The sequence below is a fragment of the Aythya fuligula genome, chromosome 1 (genome assembly GCF_009819795.1).
Source record: "Aythya fuligula isolate bAytFul2 chromosome 1, bAytFul2.pri, whole genome shotgun sequence".
NCBI lineage: Eukaryota > Metazoa > Chordata > Aves > Anseriformes > Anatidae > Aythya > Aythya fuligula.
This window is the reverse complement of record NC_045559.1, coordinates 45947215-45960843: the sequence shown is the minus strand read 5'-3', so window position 1 is coordinate 45960843 and position 13629 is coordinate 45947215. Positions and strand designations below refer to the sequence as shown.

The 13629-nt window shown below is 34.3% G+C and overlaps 1 protein-coding gene across 1 annotated transcript in view; it reads left to right on the top strand.

Annotated features, from left to right (window-relative positions):
* APAF1 (apoptotic peptidase activating factor 1) overlaps positions 1 to 13405 on the top strand; it is a 33586-nt gene extending 20181 nt beyond the window's left edge. Inside the window, exons 18-28 of the mRNA XM_032201275.1 lie at positions 218 to 376; positions 645 to 773; positions 1550 to 1675; positions 2492 to 2611; positions 5075 to 5200; positions 5528 to 5653; positions 8068 to 8187; positions 8466 to 8591; positions 9419 to 9544; positions 9975 to 10121; positions 12946 to 13405. Of these exons, the coding sequence (XP_032057166.1) occupies positions 218 to 376; positions 645 to 773; positions 1550 to 1675; positions 2492 to 2611; positions 5075 to 5200; positions 5528 to 5653; positions 8068 to 8187; positions 8466 to 8591; positions 9419 to 9544; positions 9975 to 10121; positions 12946 to 13089 (1449 nt within the window). The 3' untranslated portion in view covers positions 13090 to 13405. The remainder of the gene's footprint in view (positions 1 to 217; positions 377 to 644; positions 774 to 1549; positions 1676 to 2491; positions 2612 to 5074; positions 5201 to 5527; positions 5654 to 8067; positions 8188 to 8465; positions 8592 to 9418; positions 9545 to 9974; positions 10122 to 12945) is intronic.
* Positions 13406 to 13629: the final 224 nt, after the last annotated feature.

Below are 13629 nucleotides of genomic sequence, written 5' to 3'. Positions count from 1 at the left end.
GGGTAGTGGAAAAAGCAGAGGGTTGTTTTGGTGTTCCTTTCTGTTCTCTTCTTTTTTTTTTTTTTTTTTTTTGGTGGTGGTGGTTTTTGTGTGTGTGTGTGTCTTCCTCATTTTCCTCCCTATAAGTGATTGGGAGATAGCTCTTCCCTGTTGTATTTTTTATCCTCAGCAGTAAAAAGAGATATCATGTATTTTCTATATTTTTTTTTTCTTGAAGCTTTGGGAAGCACGCTCAGCAAATGAACTGAAAACTATTGAGATAAAAGATCTCTTCCAAAATGCAGATGAGCAAGATGATGTGGAGGTCTTAGTAAAATGTTGCTCTTGGTCCAGAAATAGTGACATGATTTTGGCCGTTGCCAAAAATAAACTCTTGGTAAGTATCTCATGTTAATAATTTTCTAGAGGTAGTATACTGCTATCTAGTTCAAAACTATGAATAAAGATTATATTATAGGCCACCTAGATGTTTCAGACATAAGTTGCATGGCTTTAAGTGTGTGTTAAGTAAAAATATGTGGGTGACAAACATTGACTGAGAGAAATACATTTTAGATTAGAAGTTGTATGCTGTTGGGTATATAAACTGTTTGTAGTGAAGTAATTTCATCTATGTGCTAAATATTGCAATTATGTGTTCACAGCTTTTTGATGTTAAAACAAGTGATTTGTTAACGCAAGTCATTGTAAGTCATCACAGTACAATCCAATATTGTGACTTCTGTGCTGGTGATGAGTTAGTAGCAGTTGCTTTGTCTCATTGTTCTGTTGAGGTAAGTGATTTGATTTTTTTTTTTTTTTGCAGTAATGTAAAATGATACACGTGTCTGTATTTGTATGCGTTTTAACTCTGTATGCAGAGTTCAAACAAATCAGCTCTTTTAACAGGCTTTCAACGTCCTTCATTGTTATAATTTTTGTTTGCTTCTAAAGTATAAAAGGTAAATTAGGAAATAATACTTGAAAGCTATACATTCATCTTAGTTGTATATAAAACCACCAGGCTACTGTATGTATTTAAAGTTACTGTTACCACTCTGCGGAGTGTATACCTTCCCGTTGCTTAATTCAACACAAGCAAACAAAACATGCTCCTCTCCTCCTATATGCTGTTATAGGATGTGGCAGTTCACTAAAGAGGAATACAACAGCTGAAATAACTTTGACTAGCATGGCTAACTAAGCCTGTACAAGTATCAGGGTTTTCTGGCTCTTTGTTGTGTTTTGTTTTTGTTTTGTTTTTGCAACCTACTTGATCTGAACAATATGCGTTTTTATAATGAGTGATATTTGATATGTGTTGTTCTTTCTATTTCTTTATTTTTCCCCCACCTCATCTCTTATAGTAGTCAAAGAGGTTGCTGATTCCATTGCTCTGACCATCAAAATATGATAAACAGGCACAGTTCTCATTACATGTCTGATTTCAGTGTTAAGTAAGAAAATACTAGAAAAAATAGTAATTAAGTATACTTCTAGATTTTGCACTATTTTCCCTGAATATACAATCTAAATCCACTTAAGTTCTTCTTTCATATTTTTGTTGTAGTTATGGAATATTAAATCCTTATCAAAAGTAGCAGATTGCAGGGGACACATGAGCTGGGTTCACTGTGTGACATTTTCCCCAGATGGATCTCTGTTTCTGACATCCTCTGATGACCAGACAATACGAGTAAGATCACTTTTTTTTAAATGTCATTTTGTGTATGTGTGTATAAAATTGTTGTTATAAAATCATATATATAATACAAACACTTATTTGGTATTATATATGGGTAAATGTTTATATAATATAAATGTAAATATTTATTATAAAGTTATCTATATATACAGTAAAATGAGCTTCCTTTTTTTTTTTTGCATATCTAAATCCAATGGCTGTTCAAGAGTAATTGTAACCTATTTTGTTTTAGATTTTATCTAAATAAAAAATTGTGAACTGTTATGAGGGTTCTTTTGTAAGCTTACAAAGTTGATGTTCCTTTCAATGTTCCTTTCATTATTAGATATATTTGTGTGTTAACATTTAGAACAAATTCCTGTAGTTGTAATGCCTCATTAAAAGCTGTGTAAGTAGAACTGTAGCTTACCAAAGTAATGTTTCCTTCTTTCCAAGTTAACACTTAACATTCTTAACATTTTGAAAGCAATTGAAGTATAGAAATTGGTACTTGATGTTTTTTGTAATTGAATTTTAACACTCTTTGAAATAGAAAATTGTGGACTTAATGATACCAAATACCAAGGAGTCTGCTGGTCAGCCTTGGGAAAAAAAGTAGTTCTGTTTCATCCATTGGAATTGCTATAGTAATTGCCCAACCTCCCCTAGTAAATAAATACAGAAGGAGGATAACTCTCACTGTTTGACAGTTAATGTTACTTGTATGTTTATATGACTTAAGTTTATAGGTACTCAGCAAGTTTTATATCTCGTCCTTTAACAAAACTAATAAAACAAATGAAATAAAACTAATGTGTTCTTCAACAGATTTGGGAAACAAACAAGGTGTGCAAGTCTTCTGATGCTGAGCTAAAAAGTGAACTAGATGCTGTATTTCACAACGGTGAAGTAATGATTTTAGCAATTTACAATCAGAAGCATATACAAGTAAGCTTTATTTCTTAATGCATTGTTACATTTGAATGTTACCTGCAAATCTCAGTAGGATACAGAGGAAGAACTGAAATAACTGCTTGTTCATTGCTTTGAACAGTTGAATCTGTAGTAGTTGACTTAATGTATGGTAACATTTTTATTTCTAGGAACTCTGCCTAGTTTAGTAAGCAAAAACTGAAGATTAAGGGGAGCTTCCACACCGATGTAGGAACTGAAGCTCGATGTGGAGGAACAAAACTGTTTTCTCTTCAAGACTGGGGATGTTGTGAGGCCTGGAAGTGTGCTTAGGCATGCACAGCAATGTGCACAGTGTACAGTACACATAGACAAGGTGTTACACAACACAAGTACCTAATGCATCAAACCTACTGATGAAGTAATAATCGCAAACTGGGGAAATGATACATATAAGCCCAGGTCAGCCCATAGCCTTAGGAAAGCATAGAGCCTTTTGTGTTCTAAACAAAACCATTAATAGTGTATATACTATTTTTACTGTGAGACCTCCTCCCCGCCGCCCTACGTGCCAAGTAATAATACACCAATTTTCAACATATTTTTGCCATTCTGTGATAGCAAAAGCACAGACATCTTTTTTTGTTGGTTTTGTTTGTTTTTAGCATGATCCTCTCATTTATTAAATAATGCCAGTTGATAGGATTTTCTTCAAATTGAAGGCAATCAGGTTATTCTTTTCTTATTCACTCAGGTTATTATTTTTTTTTTACTCGATTACAAGTGTTCAAAAGCATAAAACAATTCCGTATTTGTTGCAGAGTGCTGCTTATGTAAACTGATTGTGTGTGAAGCCATAAAATGGGCAATGCCATACCTTTGGCTATGAGGTAGCTATTTCAGTTATTTAGCCTAAAGCAGCAGCTGCCTAGGATAAAACCTTTGTTCTGGCCTGTGAAATCAGTGCATTCTTATTGCTGGATATGTAGGTAGGTGAGAGCTGGAATAGATTCTGCTGCCCTGCAGGACATGGTGCAGATAATCTTTGTGTAGGGTCATGTCCTTTTTTCTAGTTTGTCCAGAGACAAGCATGTAAGCTATGTAATCCTGGCTAATCAGCATGACCATCATCTTTATTTCTAATCCTAGAGTTCCTTGGGATTTCCTCCTTTTTCTCTTCCTATTTTCTGTCTGTTGTCTTTTGTCTGTCCTGTCAGCAAATTAGCTAGTTCTTACTCTACCTAAAAATCATGCTTAAAAAAAAAAAAAAAAAAAAAAAAAAAAAAGAAACTTTGAGTAGAATATTGATGATATTTGAATAATAGGTAGTATGGATATAGAAATAACTGAAGTATCTCTATCAGAACCTTGACAATAAATATATTTTTGAGCCAAGAGGAAGCAGTAAATGCTGAAATTAAAATTTATGTGAACATTTCAAATGTGTGAGAAAAGAAGCTGTATCAACCACAGAGAAGAGAAAAAACACAATGAATGGAGTTGAATTACTCCTCACATGTGAATGGGTGTAGGATAGTGAATTCTTTCAATTTTCCTGAATTATAAAATACGTAAGACTACTCTTTAATGGTGTAATCTGTCATCTAAATTAGTAGGTCTTAGTAGACCTAAGGTGTGTGTCTATATTTCTATTATATCTTTCTTTTCCATGAGAAAGTTGGTGCTTAGATTTGCTGCCCTATTGTGACATCCTGGAGAGGTGCAGTCAAGAGGGAAGATTTTATTGTAGCAAGAGAATAGATTTTTAACCTTTGTGCAAGAAGAAAAATTGACCAAAAAGACAAATTGCAGTTAAACGTGTGTACTGTAATACCATAGTAAATCTCTACTATCACAATCTGTGGAGGTAGTTTTTCTCGTAGCTGTAATGTTTTACCTTTTGTAACTAGTAAATTAGTAATCCCTAGTCACCTTTTGATGTACTGTATGGTTGTTTTTAAATACATCATATCAGTGGATTCTTTTTAATCTTTTTGTTTGTTTGTTTTGTAAATCATTGTATTCTAAAGAGTTTTTTTTTTTTTGCCCTGGAGAACTAATTTGAGGTCAACACTGAGTTGAAATCTAGTGCACTGTATACGCTAATAAGTTTTAAGTCATGCTTCTGCTCCATTTGGCATGAATTGGAAAATCTGGCTGGCAAGTAGCTTTGAGCTCAGAGCTTCTTATATGGCTTTTGAAATCTAGGAATAACATGTTGAGTTACTGTTTTCTGTACTCAAACTTTTAAAAGCCTTCTAAGGTGTTTTTCTTTTTGCAAACTTCTTCCATTCAGGGAGCTTGGTCAGTATGGAGATGTTACAGTATGGAGATGGTTACACAGACCTTTAAAGAAGTTGATTTATGAAAGTAACTGATACAGATAATTCAGATTTTAGAAACTGACAAACTATTCTCTTACCATTCTTAGCTCTCTATTGTAATTTTAGTTTAAATTTTAAAATATTTTATTAATTTAATTAACTTCCTGTCTTGCAGCTCATTAATGGAAATACAGACAACATTATTATGCAGACAGAACCTCAGGAATCCCTTATTTGCTGCTGTTGCTTAAGTGAAGATCTAAAATTTGCAGCAGTTGGACAGGAGAATGGAACAGTAAAGGTATTATATTGTAAACATTATTTAAAACAATAGGAAAAATACTTTTATTTAAACGAATGTCATTTTAATGACTACAGTCATATTCTTTAGTATAGTACTTTAAAGTTTTTACATTTGAATGATGCTGAAATGCCAATAGTTTGAGGTAATACTAATAATGTAGCTCTGCATTTATTTTTACCAAGTACTGAGCTAATGCAATTTTCTTGTTGACTGAGAATGATGTATTTACAGTCTCTTTATTAATTAAAAAGAATTTGCAAGTTCTTCTCTTCCTTTCCATAAACTATGTAAAGTAAATAGATTACTGCATTCTTCATTATAAAGGTATTGCAGTTGTTGGATGGGAAAGTTCTGAAATGCCGGGAGGCCTACAGGACATCCGTGCAGCATTGTCGATTTACCTCTGATTGTCAGACTCTGATTTCAAGTGCTCATGATGCAGTCATACAGGTTTGGAAGATATTTTAAAAGACTATATTGTACACAAAAACTCATTTAAAATGATCTTTTCTACTACACCTAATGTAAACTTGGTCAATGTCTACTGTATTCTGTGTGTGGAACCATTTTGATTCTGTGCATTTTGAATGGAGCATCTTTATGTTGCGTTAGGGTAAGTTGGTACTCTTGGTTCTGTTGTTGTTTTAATTGATGCTTTCCAGCTTTTGCAATTTGCAAGTGGTGCTATAGTGAGTAATTTATTTGTTGCCAAGGAATTAAAAATAAAAAGTTACTGTGTTTTTTCTCTGGATGACCAGAAACAGGAAGCAGCAAGTTAGAGTACCAGGCAGAGGCAAGGGGCTCTAGAAATTGTACCCTCTATTTATACCCTACAGACTAATGAGTATAGCACAGTTCTGTTTTTAATACTGTGGATGATAGAACTAGCTCCTGTCAGTTGGGTGAAAAGAAAGAGTAATTTTTGAACATGGTAACAGTTCAGATTATATAAGTGAAGGGTTTGGGATGCAACCCAGAATTGGCTAAGTATAGTAGGTCTGTCAGTGGGCTCGCCTATATTGTGTAAGGGAATAGGATTAAAAGACCTATCTCTGAGTGGGCTGGTGCTGAGTACAGATACTATCTAGGCATAGAATGACTGCACTAATGTAGGCTCAAATTAATAAACTAAACCTAGCTACTAAACTAGTATTAGAGCTCGTATCAGGGTTGTACTTTTGAAGTGAATCTCCTGGTCATTTATACTTAGTGCTTTAGTTTGCACTTGCAGAACAGTTGCAGGTATGCAGACAGGATTCTTAAAGTGAACTAAAGTGTGCGTGCTCCAGCCATGTATGGACATTCAGTTAATACAACCAAACTTGAGTTAGTTTGAAATAAAACCTCTAAAATCCCCATGGATGCTGGTCCTCGAGTACTGTTTTGCTCAGCAATCTATTTCAACTTCTACCTACTTGCTAAGGTACATATAGACTATGCTATGTCTTACTTCGGTTTTTGTTTTGCTCTGACCACACAGAACTTGTGGATCTGAGGCTAGCTTGACTGCCTTTGCTATGGCACTCACTACAAGTTAAGGTAGTACCTAGTTGCCAGTTTATCACCCTTCTGATGTGGGTGCTTTTTTGCTTAGGTCCTCAGCTCCCCCTAGTGGACAGTGCACCAGTTGTTCATCTGAACATGTTTGGTTACTGTTCTTTCTTTGATGCAGAAAGCCTATTAATTTGAAAAGCAATTAAATAATCGCTATTTAAATCAAATTGAGGTTTAATAGCTTCTGTAAGATAAAATGACACTTCTTCAATTTTCACTGAATAGTTGAATTAAAAATAGGAATGTCATTTTGCTATCAAAACAAATGGAAGTGATATTGCATTAAAAATACATTTTAAAAATACAAAAGAAATTTAAATCAGGTATAGAAAAGTATGAGGTCTTCAAGATAACATAAATGTATTTATTGCAGTAATCAGAGGTTGAAAGCTGAAAACTTTTGGGGTGTCTAGAAAATGATGGGTTTGCCTTTTTTTTTTTTTTTAATTACCACTAAGCTTTTATAGAGTGATAAAATCACAGTATATTCCAAGTTGGAAGGGACCCGCAAGGATCATTGAGAACCAACTCTTGGCTCCACACAGGACCACACAGAAATCAGACCGTTTGTCTAGTGGTCAGGCTTGTCCCAGTGCCTGACCACCCTCTGGGTGCAGAACCTTGCCTTAACCCACAGCCTGACCCTCCCCTGTCCCAGCTCCATGCCGTTCCCTCGGGTCCTGTCACTGTCCCCAGAGAGCAGAGCTCAGCGCCTGCCCCTCCGCTCCCCTCGTGAGGGAGCTGCAGGCTGCCATGAGGCCTCCCCTCAGCCTGCTCTGCTTTGGGCTGAACAAACCAAGGGACCTCCGCTGCTCCTCATGCATCGTGCCCTTTAGACTCTTCACTATCCTTATAGCCCTCTTTTGGATGCTCTCTAATACTTTTATGCCCTTATATTGTGGTGCATAAAACTGCACTCAGTACTTGAGGTGAGGCCGCACCAGTGCAGAGTAGACAGACACTTCCCTTGATCAGCTAGCTATGCTGTGCTCGATGTACCCCAGGATACAATTGACCCTTTTGGCTGCCAAGCAATTAAGCATCACGTTCACTTCAAAAAATCAGTTTCTGTGTATATTACAGGGAAACAGTTTTCTTTCATACTTTTCAATATCAATATATTAAAGCAAATTATCCCATAGGTTGATTATTAAGTATTACAGCATGCCTCTTCAATATCTTACCTTTTAATAAGTTGCCACCTCCATAAAAACCTTTTGTATTTCTTGCGAGTTAAAAATAAATCAGCTAATGCATTCTTCAGTTATTTTTGTTATATATTTTTTAAAGTATTCCGTCTTTATAATTAGGTATGGAATTGGCAGTTGAATGAATGTGTGTTTCTAAGAGGGCACAAGGAAGCTATCAAGGACTTTAGACTTCTGGAAAATTCAAAACTTCTTTCTTGGTCATTTGATGGAACAGTTAAGGTAAGTAAAAGACTGTTTATTGACAAATTGTAATACATTTTGCTATCTTTTAATTGTATCTTTATTATATTTATTATATATTATATTACATTGTATTGATCTTAAAATGAAAGCTACAGAGACATAAGACAAAAATGTTTTCTATTTCTAGTAAGATTTATATTGTTACATTTTAGTAAAAGCTGAGCTTTATCTCCTATGTATTGTCCTGTAAGGTGCATGTTTTTAATTTTTTTTAGTGTTGTAATGAAAAAATAGGGTACTTCTGTATTTTGTAGGTTTGGAATATCATCACTGGAAAGACAGAAAAAGATTTTGCTTGCCATGGAGGTGCTGTTCTTTCCTGTGCTGTTTCACCTGATGGTAGTAAGTTTTCATCTACTTCTGCTGACAAAACTGCAAAGGTTGGTTGCTTTGTATACAAAACCAAACACGTTTGTTTTTGTTTGGCCTGAAATTTCTGCTTTATCTTTTATTATGAGGTAACAGGTGATTATTTGTTATCCTGTTGTATTTCTAGTGTTAAGTTTCCTATATGTGTGAAGATGTTTCTAATGCTGTTACAGACATTCAGAATTGATCTGGGTATAATTTGAGACTGTCTTGGTGACCTGTATACAAGTAAAATACACATTTAATGTACAAGTCTGTGCAGAACATTTCTTTTACTTTTCTCTATTGATTTTTCTATTAATAGCCTGCTGATCTAATTTGGAAATACAAAATAAGAAAATTTCTGAAACTTTTAGAGAAAGCGTTGTCCATAGTTGCTGGTACCATTTCTGTTCAGAATCTAGGCTCAAAAAGTTGTGAAATGTTAAATGTTGTGGGGCTACCCCATTAGCTTTTTAAAGTGTCCCGTTAGCTTTTTTAAATATAGTTTTGAATTGACTGATGAATCCTTTTTCTAGGGACAATTCTGTGAACTTCCTTATAAATGAATCAGTTGCATTAAAGAACATATTCCAAGGAAAATATGTTCACACTTGGTTCTGTAATTTGTAGCAAATGCATTCTTGTGTGATTAATAAAAAGAAACAGACTATGGTATAATCCATACATAAGTAAACATGCATATATGCCTATATATATATATATATATTTATGTATCTGTATATATATAGATATATAAAATACTTTGTACATTTGAACACTAAGCCTTTTATCCAAAAAGTGGATAAAGTCATAATTGTTTTTAAAATTATTGTTTTTACTCTTCTTTTTAATTCAGATATGGAACTTTGAAAGTTCATGTGTTCTTCATGAGCTGAAAGGTCATGAAGCCTGTGTGCGGTGCTGTACTTTCTCTCCTAATAACAAATTACTAGCCACTGGGGATGACAAAGGAGATATAAGGGTACTGCTGTTACCTTGTTTATTTTATAATTCAATTGATAGTTCACATATTAAAGAATTCTAATAGTTTGTGTTCTGCATGTCTAATTAATTAAAATTGTAGTGAATATCAGAAAGTTGAAAATAGCAAAGATATTTTGCATGTTTCAGGGAGACAGTAGTTTGTAAGCATAGGTTTATGTTCCATGAATGCTGAGGAACTATGATTCACATGATTTACTGGCAATTCTACTGTGAATTGCATGTATGATTAAATTTTGCGTATATTGCACAGTGGGAAGAAGAGAGCCCATTTTGGGTGATTAGGCTGTCACTTCAAATAGAATGATTATCTAAAAAATAATAAAATGGGAACACACATTTCAGCTTTCCTTACTGGAGATTTTTTTTTACTAACTTGATTTGTATACATAACCTTTTTTCTCTCTTAGATTTGGGACATTTTAACAGGTGGATTACTTCACTTCTGCTCCCTAGTTACTGTAGATGAAGGAGAACCAACACACGGTGGCTGGGTAACTGACCTCTCATTTTCTCCTGACAGTAAGATGCTTGTGTCATCTGGAGGCTATCTTAAGGTAAGCCCTGAAATAATAAAATATTCTAACATACCTAATTAAAAAGCAATGCACTGATAATTCTGAAGGAAAACACAAATCTTACATGCTTAAAAGAAACAAACCTTACACATTTTACTTAAAACAAGACTGCCTCATTTTTCTGATTGTCTGGCAATTTCACTTTTCCTCTCCAATCTGAAAGCCCCCTGATTATGTCTTAAGAATTCTTCAGACGTCTAGGATGGAGTTGGTTTTTGAACTCCGCATGTGCTATTGTTCACAGAGTTCAAGAAACAATTGGAAACTTGAGAGTTTTACTAGTAAAGCCCTTCGCTAACATTTTTAGTATTAAGGATCTTAGTCATTTCTGTTTGCTTTAATAACCACTCAATTTCAGCAGCAATATATTCTTTCAAAAATGCTTCATTTTTTTAAGATAACTGAGGGTTTTTTTTTTTTTTTTCATAAATAAAAATTCAGAAGGAGTTGCAAGTGGGAATAATTCTGTCTTGAAAGATGTTTAGGTAACTATTGGAAAAGGGTATGTTGGAACTGAGGAACTCTGTCTTTTCATTAGTCTTTCATTGTTCAGACTTGTACTAGACAGGAAAAGCAGTGGTCTGTCTTTAAGTCTGTGAATTGGGTTTATTATTAAAATTATTAAAATTATTATTATTAAAATTATTATTGGGTCATAATTTTAAATTTCTTATGAGTTTTATTTTTTCCCCTCATGCAGTAGCTAACACCTTAGTTGAAGTGTTGTGTGTGTGTGTACACATGTTCCAACAGCTAAGAGACTGAGGAGGGGTAGGATGGATGGATGGATGGATGACCATTTGTGAAGTTCTCAACTCACAAAGTGCTGAAGGGTAGTTGATTGTTGGTCAGTGGATGACCATTGGTTGTGCTACCAGACCACTGAATTTTCTAATTTCGCATCGAAAACCTTTTCTGACATTCATTTCTTATGAAAGAACAAGGCATGCATCCTGTTAGTAATTTCCTTCCTGTTTTGTCTTGTGGTTACAAAGTATGGCATTGTGACGGTTCTTAGTCGTCGAATGCCCCCCCCAGCTGAAACAGGCAGCTCTCTGGGCTCTGAGAGGAGTCTGGCACTGTCATTACTAACTACTTGAAGATGGCAGTTAGCCTTCTCCAGGCTAAACATAGAGTGCTCAACACTATATAGTCAGGGAGCTCAATACACAATGACTAAATTGCTGCTTTTTGAATCTAGCAGTCCACCCAGTTTGTTAGCTACAAAATATTCCACCCACCCAGTGTTTATCTCTCCAGTTAGACTGTAAGATATTACGGGACACCATAATGAAGGCTTGACTATAGTTAAGGTAAATCACATCCACTGCTCTTGCCGTGGTGTTTACAGGGCCACCATTAATGTCATAAAAGTCAACTAGGCGGTTTGGCATGATTTGTTGGTAAAATCATTGTTGGTAAATTTGTTGGTAAATCCATGCTGGTTGTTAATCACTGCTATCTTGTCATTCACATGCCGTGGAATGACTTCCTGAAAACTTGTTACATAATATTCCCAGGGACTGCAGTGAAGATTACTGGTCTGTATTTCCCAGGATTGTCCTTTCTCTTTTTTGGAAACTGGAATGGCAAATGCCATTTTCCAGTCACTGAGAACAGATTCTGTCACCATGTCTTCTCAAAGTCCTGTATTACTGCTTCTTTTTTTTTTTTTTTTTTTTTTTCAAAATCTACAGGTGGATGAATATGATGTGCATGCAAACACACCCATACAAACCTCTTAAAGGGAGATCCTAATCAATGAAAGTCTGAAATATTTCAGGAGTTAACTCTGCTCAGAAAATTGAGCAGAGTTTGATTATGCTGCATAGAACATACCTTTAAGCAAATGATTCATTAAATAATGAACACTTTGGGAAAGGTGTTTTTAATCAAAACATGGCTGTGTAGTTACAAAACTGAATTATGCACACAACTACTATTGTTACATACTTCATGATATGAGTAAGTTAAAAAAAAAAAACAACAGTAATGTCAGCTGCTTTTGTCAAAGGTAATCAAAGTTAAAGGTAATCTGTTTCAATATTTTTGTACTGCACTCAAATATTGGAAAAATAGAGGGTAGACTTCTTAGTGGAACAAGTAAAAGGTTTTTGCTGGACTGATTTTGGTTCATTGTGGTCTCCAGTTCTGAGAGCAGTATAAGAAATGTGAAACAATTCTACAGGTGTGGAATAAAGTGTTGGTAGAAGGTTGTTCTTTGTTACTACTGCTTATGTATAATCTAAACAACAACAACAAAAAAGGATGTACAGGCTAAGTGGAAAAAAGTCTGTCCTGCTGACATAACTGAAAAAGGTTAATCTATATAAATGACTAATCTGTTTGTGATTCTAGTGAAGTATGTGGGTTTTTTTTTTTTTTTTTTTTTTTTTTTTCAGTTTAGCTATAGTTTCATTTATGTTGTATGGCAGTGAGTTTTCTGTATTAATTTGGTTGTATAAAAGTACATAATACAAAAAAAAAAAGTATGCTACAGTTTAATTCTATTGATTGTATTTCATGATGGTATAAAGAGCAGTGCCTGAATTTACTGTTTTGTATGTGTTCCTTAAATTCAACAGCTTCAGTCTTTTTGAAGTTTCTTTTCATCTGAAAGTCTTATATCTTTAATAATTAGTCTTTTGCTAAACCTTTTCTATTTAATATTGCTTGTATTTTACTCCCTTAGTTCTATCTCTATGAGGAGAGCAGTCAATTGGGCTAGCCACGCTAGGCCTTTTTATATGATTTATTCTAACTGTACTTTAACTAACTGAAAGCGTATTGTTATATTTTACAGTGGTGGAATGTAACTACTGGAGAATCCTTGCAAACGTTCTACACAAATGGAACTAACCTTAAGTCAATACATGTGTCCCCTGATTTCAAAGTGTACGTGACTGTTGATAATCTTGGTATTCTGTATGTATTACAGAAATTGTGATTAATGGGCTGAACATTGCAGAGATTCATTCATTTTTTTGAACCGGAAACAAGATTCTGCTAATTTTTGGTCTCTCGTTAAGCTGTGAATTGTATTGCAGTGTTGCATTCATGATGTTTTCATGCATATTTATGTACATTTATGCACGTTTTGGCAAATAAATTTGCATTCAGTTTTGTTTTTAATAAGTATTATTATAATATTTAAGTCCTGATTTGCATCTTAAGTATATTGCTTCCAACTTTGTAACAAAATTTTATTAAGATTTATTCAAATTAGGTGAAGTTAATAAAAGTTGGTAAAAAAAAAAAAAAAAAGAATATAATAGGAAATGTATTTTGTGCTAAGGCTGATGGCTAAATGCTCTCTAGTCATGGACACAACTGTAAGATAAGAAAAAAAAGTTTCCTATGATGCAAGGTTTTATGTTTACAACAGAATAGAAAGAATTGGAGACATTCTTCATTTGAAAAATGAAACCAGATATCTTGGTGCTTCAAGTTCAAAACAAATCAAGTAGCTGTTCAGTTTACAGCAGCA